This window comes from Crassostrea angulata, chromosome 8 (assembly GCF_025612915.1).
Source record: "Crassostrea angulata isolate pt1a10 chromosome 8, ASM2561291v2, whole genome shotgun sequence".
NCBI classification, from domain to species: Eukaryota; Metazoa; Mollusca; class Bivalvia; order Ostreida; family Ostreidae; genus Magallana; species Magallana angulata.
Window position 1 is genome coordinate 47,371,768 of NC_069118.1, and position 10,592 is coordinate 47,382,359.

Here is a 10,592-nt window from a genome sequence, read left to right on the forward strand (position 1 = left end):
ATAGTGTCACATTACTTTTGGATCAACCCATGTAATATGTAAAATGAAAAAGTTATAAATCACAACAAGCATATACGAAATCAAAGACACTCTCGATTAATGGTTTACAGGTATTATACCAACAGTGCCTATTTAACATTACAAATTTTTTTTGCATTTAATTCATTTAATATAAAAAAAAAAATAAAATAGGTCTCTTCCCCGTAAATCTTACAAAAAATATTTAGGAATAACTTAACAAATTCTAAAAATCAATCTTGAATTAATGATAGAATTTCGTTCATTAGGTAAATACGTTAAATTATGCATTTATGTAGAAATTATCTAGACAATACATCTTGTTTTGACAATTGGTTTTCCAAACAGGATGTTCGGTATGTATATAAACCGTACCTGCTCAAGTTTTTCTTAAACAAAGCTATAATGAAATTATTCACGCTTTTATGCCTTTTGTCGGCGTTGGCTTTTAGCTCAACTTTAGCGTGTAGATGCTTGCCACAACACCCTCAAAAGCAATTCTGCGAATCAGATTTTGGTAGGTGTCCTTAATTACACATCTTATCAATGTAGTTATTTTATAGTTAATTATTTGTGAATAATGTGCACTTTGATAAAACAACTAGAACAACTAGTAATACATGTATAAAATATAAGAAACAATAAATAAAAAGTAGTTCATTTTGAAATCAATATTAATTATAGTTTTTTTTCATTCATTAATTGATATGTATGTTTTTAAAATCAAATACCATTTTAGTTATTAAAGGAAGAATTTTGAGTCGAACAGAAAGCGGCCATTCACAGCTTGAGAATGCCTTTTATACAGTACAAATTATTCAAAACTACAAAGTGAGTTTAAGGAAATTGCATATATTGTTAGAAGTTTAAACGGTAAGCTATTTACTGGTATTTGTCATTTATTATAAACGATTGTACTTTATTCAGCAATATACAGTTCAAACGGTTTATTCTTCAAAAGAATATTTACTGATCAAATCTGCTGAAAAATAGTTTCATGTTAAAATTAAAAGGCGTCCATTATTGAATATTCAGCATTGTTACATTGTATCAATCGATAAAAAAATGTTTTCTTTGTTTGTTTTTAATTTTTATGTGAAATGTAATGAATGTTTACTTGTTTTTGTTATTCTGGTATTAATGTATGTTAACTTGTAGAGGGAACATTACGGTAGCGCGCGCCGTGTACAGATATTTACAGATTTACAATCCTCAATGTGTGGTCCCTTTTTCCAGATTGGCCGTGAATACATCATAACTGGTAACGAAACAGCAAACAAAAATATAAACAATAAGATTTAAAAAAAAAACTATTAATATTTTGTTTTTCGACAAATAAGATTGAACTTACACTCCAAAAGTACAATGTAAAATAAAACGACAAGTCGATCAGGTTTTCCCTTTCCATCAATATAGAGTAAAAATCCAATTCATACTAATATTGATATGCTATTATCTAAGGCACCCCCTGGTTTGTAAAATAAAACAATATTTTCTGTATAGATAAATGTCATCTTTTTACGCTAACCATTTTATTTTCAGGCTCTATCCAAAATGACAGATGGAGGGTAAGTTCATGTTCCTGGAACCCTGAGTCGCCTTCACTTACTCCATACCAAAGAAATGCTCTCAAATTTGGATATTACAGGAACAGTTGTGCAAGCAAGTAAGTCTTTGATTTTGTATTACCGATCAATAAATTCGTGGCAAATATTTTTAAAAATCTAAAAGAGTGAATGTTACGCAAATACCAGACTTGTGAAATACTTAACCTCACAATAAGGCAAACGCTGTTCAATCATGCTGCAAACAAGAAAATGGTCTTACTTAAGTTATGTATATATATATCTCACTTTTAATGAAATTACCTTGTATGTAACATTTCAAAGACAAATGAATCGAAAGCGATACGACAATTTCTTTTAAATATTTACATATTTTGATTTGTAAACAAACATTCATTATTTTAGTCATTTATCACATGTTTATCTCAATATGCGGTGGATATCACTCATGAGATAAAGTTTTGATATTCCACTGTTTGTTCTTACTTCATAATTAAACATTACGTAGTTTCAGGCGGATGTTTGACGTAGAATGAAAAAGTAACAAAATAATTCAGTTAAAAGGTGTAAAGTTATTAATGAAAAGCATTTAAGGACGTTGTTTACTCAGGGTTTGAGTTCTGAAATTCGGAGTGTAATCAAGTTCGATGCCATGAGTGAAATTTGTTTTAAACACTGAAAGCATTTATGAAAGTATTATTATTGACAAACCATACCATATTTTTACTATATTATGGAATTAAACTCAAGTAAAGTTGGACTTGTAGCAAAATAGAGGTAATTCGGACTAAAATTTTCAGATTTTGTTTTTCACTGAAATATTTTTGGTAGTTCTGTAATATTCAAAGTTAAGATATTTTTTATTAGTTAACATAATTTTGCATATTTTCTGTTGATTAACGTCTTGTAGTTAATGTGTTGAGCGGATAACAATTATGATTTTATAGAAACAATTGAGATTTAACAAAAGATGAGGTAAAACATGTGATAAAAAAAATCTCTCACAATTTGCGATGCTATGGTATTTGATTTTTATTCAACGAGTTTTGTGTTTTCTATCCCCGAGCGTTGGATACGGACTTCGCTCGGCTGATATCGATCTGCAGGGCTGAAAGGTTTGAAAAGTATCTGTATCACAACCCTTTCGGAACTCCTCTGCTTTTTGTCCTTTCAGTATTTGGTCGAAAATTATGGTATTCATTCTGTCACAGAATAACGATTGATGTAATTTACAACAATTAAGTCTATTTATAAAGAAAAACACAGACAAAGTCTTCGATGATTTATGTTATTACCAAGTTTGCAGCGAAAGAAAATAAAGCATAGTTTTTTTCCATGTTACACTATGTATCAGTCCTCGACCAATATCAGCCCTTAGGGCCTTTGGCTCTCTTGCTGATATTGTTGTCTCAGGCTAATAAAGGATGTAATATGGAAAATAGTATGCATTATTCCATATGAAATAATTATGCAGCTACAGTAAAGAATATGTTTTTAAATATCTAACAAACTGATATTTTAAAATTCATTCAAATATGATACTTCAAGATAAATGGTTGTTTTTTTTTTCACCATAACAGGTAGAAATTTGCTTCCCTGGCCAGTGTGCTCAACCTTCGAGAAACAAATGTGTCCTTGATCAATCAGCAGATAACTCATGTTTTTACAAGGAGAATTACTGTAAAAAGGAAACATATGGATGTGCCTGGCATTCCCCTGCTTGCGTTTAATGTGTTACTCTTTGTATAACAAATTTTGTTGAAACAAAATATAGCCAGCAGTCTCGTTGTTTTAAATTTCTTTTGTCATCAACGAAAACAAAATAATGTATCGAAATTGGACTTTTTTCTAAAGTACATAATAAGTTTACAAATTCGTTGCAATATATATATATATATATATATATATATATATATATATATATATATATATATATAAAGTTAATACAGATAAAGCATGTTATAAACATATCATTTTCCATTTCACATCTTTTGTATTAAAAAAAAAGCAATGTGAAATATAAAGCTATTTTCTTATTAAAAAACTATTAGTAATAGCTGACAAGTTTGCAGTAAAATTAACATAGAATTAACACTTTTTTCTCATTAAAATAAACGATGTTAATTTATGTCACATTCGTCATCGATAGTTTAAAAGCATTTGGCATATTGACAAACCATTGCATAATCGGATTTTTATATGCAAAACATGCATGGTATGGTTACTTCGTCTGTAAAATACCTCGCCTTGGGAATTTTTTATGTAAATGGCATTGGGATTTCCCTTTCTATCAACTTTTTCCTGCATATGATTATGAACAAATGTGTTGAATTTGCACGGCTTCTTTTTCATAATGCATTCTCTGCTGAAAGTCAATATAATCTTAATTGCATAGGGAAAAAAATTAAAGGTTTTCTAATGACTAGCAAAAATCGGTAAACAAATGATCGGTTTTGACGTGCATACTTCTTTTTACATGTATGACGCAATTAAAATAACTGAATTGAATTATGTACCAAGTTTCTGCTTTTAACACTTTTGCTCAATATTTCGATTATTATGAATATCTATGTATTCAAACTACATTTATCCACTAGTCTTAGAACAAACAAAAATCTGTTTTGCACCCCTCTCCCACCGCCATTTACCGCCTCACGTTTCAATACACAAACAAAAATTAAAATCTATGGAGATTTCGCTATACAAGCATTTGAAAAGTCCCGAATGATTACATTGAAAAAAATCGACATGTCCCGAGTATGTATGAATTTTTCATTAAAAAATCCCCTTGATACCTCTTCTTGCTCATGCTAATATTTTCAGGTAAAAATAGATAAAGTGTCACTAAAAAAATCTTGTATACATTCCTCACTTGACGTTAAAAGTCTGTTTCCGTTATATATTCTAAATGCCCCAGAGTGGAAAAAACCAACACATTGACGGTGTTAATTCAAGGAAATTAAATCACAGGGCGTCCAAATATTTGGTAGCAAAAAGTGGGGAATAGTTTTTTCCCCTTTTGACAGTTCGTTGACTCTACAAAGAGAAACAACTTTTGCAAAGTTTGGATTAGACTATTCTGTGTCATTGATAGGTATATGTATTGTCATCAAAATTCGTCAAATAATGACGGACACAATTATCTTGGGGAAATTATACATTGCTTTTTAGTAATTAGATATATTATTTTGTCAAAATCAATACCTCTCTGTATTAGAAAACACAGTTGGTGAACAAAAGCTCCGTAGCAATAATCATGACAGATCTCAACCCTTTTAGCGTTTTGATTATCATAGACGGACTGCTTGCCTAAATGCTATATATAATGTTACCTTTAAAACTGCAAGTGTTAATATGTAAATTTTGGGTGCACTTAATTAAATTTAATTATTTGGACATCATTAAACGTATTCTTAGCTATTGTTATTTATAATTTCAGATTTTTTTTTCCTTATTATATACGTAATAAGGAAAAACAAAAAAATCTTATTAGTTTATTAGTGAACTGATCAAAAGAAATCAACATCATTTAGAGAGTAGGAGGGAAAGCAAAATTGCATATAAAATATACCCAAAAGGTTAAACATCAAAGATTTTTTTCTTTAGAGTCATGTATATTGAATGCCTCTCTACGTGACAAAACAAATTTTTCATGTGTACAGAATGCATGCGTCTCTTTACCCTAATAAACCCGAAGGATACTCCAGTGAACCCTCTTAAACCCCACTAAACCCCAGAGATACCCAATGATACCCCGATGAACTTTAACCCCCCCCCCCACCCAGTGATAATAAATATATGTATAATTGATACCTTTATGGAATTTTTGGTACCAACATGTTACATGAATGAATGTTAGTTCAACTATTAATACGACAACGTTATTTTGAAATACCTGTTATACACAATAATTACACAGTGAACCTGAATACAATGACACCCCAACCAAACTCTTTGATAACCTCAATAAACTGTACTAAACTTAAAATAAGCATAGTTTAATATTTCATTCACCAGTGAACTTAAATTTTTTTTTAATCTTCTAAATCATACAGAAAGAAATTTTATTTATACAACAATCTACATAATTGTTCTATGGAACAATACCATACCCCCATTCGCATTAATTTACTAATAATATCATATTGTAGATGTAATGATATCTGAATAAGTCTTAAGGACGCATTTCTGAACTCAAATAATATCTAAGCACTATTTTAATTCCTATTATTTCTCAAAGAAACCGAAAATACCGAAGTATATAATACGAAACTTACTCAAAATAATTCATACCGTACTGATTCCAATTGAAGCATAAGTACACCTTTTTAAATTAAAACCTTCATATATAATCAATAATACCCCAACTGTACTTTTTGAATTTAGACCTTCATACCAATAATCAATATTACTCCAGTAATCCAAATAAATTCAACCTAATAAGATACAAATTAAAATTGCCAAACTTTTTAAAATTGGATATCCCTAATCAATTTTGTCAATTTCATTTATAACAGTTTTGTATAGTTTTTAATCTTGTACAACCAGAAAATACATGTAACGTGGATCTAGGCAAGCTATATTTCCTAATAAGCAATTATTCTGGAATTCAAAACCTCATGCGGGAATAAAGCCGAATGAGTTTTAAATTTGTATACATCCTAAGATCATTGGTCTCTGACATAACCGGTGACTTAACTTACATTGTACATAAACTTATGATATTTAGAATGCCAAATAGCATAAGTCAGGAAAAAGGAAACACTCGGTGTAAAATATTACTGTAAAAGTTTTGTAGTAAACTTAATATTGAAATCTGGTTATGATTATTATCAATATGAAATGCTACCGTTTTAACCAAATGACTCATTTATAATTCGTAAGAACGTATTAATGAATGAAAATTTGTTTCTTTTAAACAATAAAATGCTTTCTTTGGGGATTCATTCGGGATATGAAGGTAGCGACATTGCAGAAAAAATACATAACCCGCGTTAGCGGGTTATGTTATTTTTTCTGCAATGATCGTTACCTTCATAACCCGCATAAATCATCAAAGAAAGCATTTTATTATTTATATTAACATCTTTGTTTTAAATAATTAATAAATTGAATATGAAAAGTTAGTAAAATTCACTAAATTAGTGATAATGTACATAAGTACGTTAGCCAAAAGAAACAGCCAAATCGTCTCCTGTGAGACTTTGAGTCTGACATCATCATGATTATTTTGTGCAGTCCGTGATTTTTCTTTGGTTGCTGGTGGCTTCGACCAATCGATAAACAGGGCGTGTCCATTTTATTCTTGTCAGTATCTTGTCAGTTTCAGCCGTTGTATATTTCGACCAATCGATAAACGGGGCGTGTAGATTTCAGTCTGGCTGTTTCTATAGAGCTATGAATTAACTATATGTTTTCGTAAGAAATAGAGGAAATAATACTTAGTAGATGTAAATATACGTATGTAAACATTTAAAATCGATACAATTGTACCACAAATAGCTCTTTCTACTCTTAGATGTTAGGAACATAAACACAAAAATTATAATTGTGTCTCATGGACAAGTCACTCTTGCTGTTTTTGGTTTTTGTAATGAAGTTAAGATTTCTAAATAGTTTCAGCTTCATGCCAACAAACAATAAAAATAATTTATTCTTTTGAGCGGGAAGATTCCAACGCTAATTTTTGTGTATTATTAAATCTTGGTGAAACATTTTGGAAACTAAATTTACCCATATTTCAGTTCACCTTGAACTGTTATTTTTATTTTGTATTAATAGCATTTTTCACCATGCACTTAAATGAAACAAACGTGCAAACTTAGTGCTGTTTTGGGTTTCTGAAGACAAATTCTCAAAAAAGCCGATATTAGGACTTTAAAGATCTAACTTGATGACTTTAGCACTCCCTAACAAACTATTGAAAATTAAATTGGCGACAAATTTTAATAAAGTTAACTGCAATTTTATTCACCCGAATATACTCTAGCAAATACATGAACTTGTACTTTTTAAAGTGACGCTGGATAATGTAATCAATTATTATGTATCACCAAAAAATCCCTTAATCATACTCTTCAAAGCACTTCAAACTCTACATATGACATGTAACAAGGATTATGTCCTCCATGCCGATCATGATTGATCGGGTCTGAGTTTAATTTCTAACTATTTACTACAAAATTACTATTACTGTGAACAGTTTGAAAGAAATCTTAAACAATTGTTCGCGATGCATAAAGCGCAGACTGCCTAAAGTTGCGGTTGCAATGAGGACATTGTTAAGCAATGTCATTTTCAGCAAAATTGCTGCTTTAGAGGATTAAGAAGACCACACAACAAAATTGGCACTATATTGAGGGTACATTTATTTTGTTTTATACTGTATTTAAACACATTTTTCTTATAGGCGTACAAGTTTTAAAGCAATTTAAACAACACCATCTCCAACTTTCAATAGTACTTGAACGTAGAAAGAGAATTAACTCTTAGAACAATAAGAAAAATTCAGTATAAATTCGACATTGATAAATCTACTTTATATATGCACAAATGCGCTTGATAAAATACAGTATATTTTTGTCATGTTATGAAATCTGGATATTTTTTTTTCCTCGTAAAAATAGATAACGTTTAATCGTTATAATATTTGTCCAAATCAAAAGTGTTCTAAAGTTCAATGTTCCGGTGTAATGAAGAATAATGACCCCCATAGAATAATGACCGGGGGTCATTTTTCTACGTAGAATAATGATCCCCCTAGCTGAAGAATAATTGGATTTTTCTGAAGAAAAAAGACCCAGGGGTTATTTTTCTTCATGTTAAACATGAAGAAAAATGACCCCCATAGAAAAATGACCCCCCCCCCATTTAAACATGAATAGAAATTGGTTACCCCGTATCCAAGAAATGACTTTGAAGTTACTTAATTTTTCACTCTGTTCAACTGATTTTGAAGTTATAAACACCGAACTTGTAAATATATCGCTGTATATAGTTTTTCATATCCGTAGCAAGGACACGCAAAACATTCTGACATTGCCAAAAATTGCATGATTGTTAACAGTTATACGTTACTTCTCTCGTCGACATACGGCGGGAAATGACGCAAATTAAGAAACATTCATACACAATAAGGATATGTGTGATAATGAACGAACAATAATCATGAAAGAATAATTGTTGTAATGATATAAGCAATATTCATTGGTGAATGAATTGTCAATCGAAGAATGATACATGTATATCTCTTTATGGAAAAAGACTAAGGGGCAGGTAACGTAGGAATATGAATACTTCTTATTTACATTTCTTGGGGAAAGTGATTTTTAAAAAATATCATTCTGCGTTAGTTTTGTTTTCTTCTACGTAATACTTGAACATCAATATTCTAAACATTTGTTGTAATGTTGTTTTGTGATCATGAATAGACTTTATTCTTTTGGAGCAAATTTGTGAAGAGTATCTGACTATAGTAAATCTAAATAGATAATTAACACTGATCAATTATAATAAGAAAAGATTGTTTCTATAAGCGTTGATAAGAGGTTAGGGCCCATGTTAGGGGTTTATATCCCGGTTGATTTTGATCACACGATCTTTATTGTATCCAAACTATACAAACTATTGAAGCATTAATCATCTTGATATTAACTAAACTAAAGTATGCCGAGGATAAAGAAAAATATATTTTCTGTACGAGTACTCTCAGTACTTCGACGATTTTTCTTATTGGCCGTTAACCTCTACTGGCGTAATGGCTGCTGTCAGTGCTTACTAACTTCAACTTGGTTATAATGCCTAACAGTGGAGTAAACTTTTCATAATTTTAGTTCATCATTAATTCTGGGTGATGAACTTGTATACCCAGCAGTTTGTATTGTGGAAATCCTCAATGCAAGTATAATTCATGAACAATATGAAAAATATAGAAGATGCGACGGCGAAGATGCGAAGACGAAAGTGCTAAGTTGCGAAGGCGAATAAGTGATACTACTATTGCTTCTTCGCCTTTGCAACTTCGCACTCTCGCCTTCGAAACTTCGCGCTTTTGTCTTTTTAGCTCACCGAGACGAAGTCAATAAGAGCATATGCTATACCCCCGGCGTCGGCGTCCGGAGCTGGTTAAAGTTTTAGTTACAGCTCCTGTATATAAAGCTATTACTTGTCCTATCTTTACCAAAATTACATGAATGATGCATCTGGACCTACTGAATCTGGTTCCTAACTTTCAGATGCTGGAGGAGGTTTAGGTTTTTGGAGCAGGTTAAAGTTTTTTGTTGCAGGTGCCCTTTAATAGCAATATCTAAGTTACTGCTGGTCCGTACTTCACCAAACTTGCATGGATGGTGTGTCTTATGATACTGATGCACCAGACAGACTTGAGTGCTGAATCTAAGCTATAGGTTTCGGATCATGGAGGAGGTTAAGGTTTTTGGAGCTGGTTAAAGTTTTTGTTGCAGGTGCCCTCTAACGATTATATCTTAGTTACTACTGGTCCTAACTTCATTAAACTTGTATGGATGGTGCGCCTTATGATACTGATGCACCTGACAGACTTGAATCTTGAATCAGAGCCATAGGTTTTTTGATGAGGCTTAGTTATTTGACCAGGTCACATGTTTTATAGATGATAGCTTGCATAGTTGATTTAACTATATTATAAATGAAACGTAGAGGTTGCTTTAGATGCAGAGCCTGATCTCCATTATCAAGGATGCTAGAGAAATCTCCTACCTCACTCAAACCTGCTTGATAGATAGATGTGGTTGTTGTTAAATGATGTGATATGATTCCTATGATATAGTATTGTATGATTTGAAACACTATTGTTTAATAGGATGCAATATAATACCATATGTTATATTGTAAAACGTTATATAATTACGATAAAATATTGTATCAACACAGAAGACCCAATCACCAAATCTGGTGCGTATGAATACATTATTTTCTTATATTTCTTCATTATTTATCGAAGAACAGGAACTGACTCTTCTCGCGAATTCA

The 10,592-nt window shown here is 31.1% G+C and overlaps 1 protein-coding gene across 1 annotated transcript; it reads left to right on the plus strand.

Moving 5' to 3' along the window:
• Positions 1-423: 423 nt before the first annotated feature.
• LOC128160319 (metalloproteinase inhibitor 3-like) lies at positions 424-3,430 on the plus strand. Its single transcript, XM_052823616.1, has 5 exons — positions 424-535; positions 758-849; positions 1,177-1,279; positions 1,561-1,684; positions 3,164-3,430. Exons 1-5 carry the CDS (start codon positions 424-426, stop codon positions 3,165-3,167), a joined length of 435 nt encoding a protein of 144 aa, XP_052679576.1. The 3' UTR covers positions 3,168-3,430.
• Positions 3,431-10,592: the final 7,162 nt, after the last annotated feature.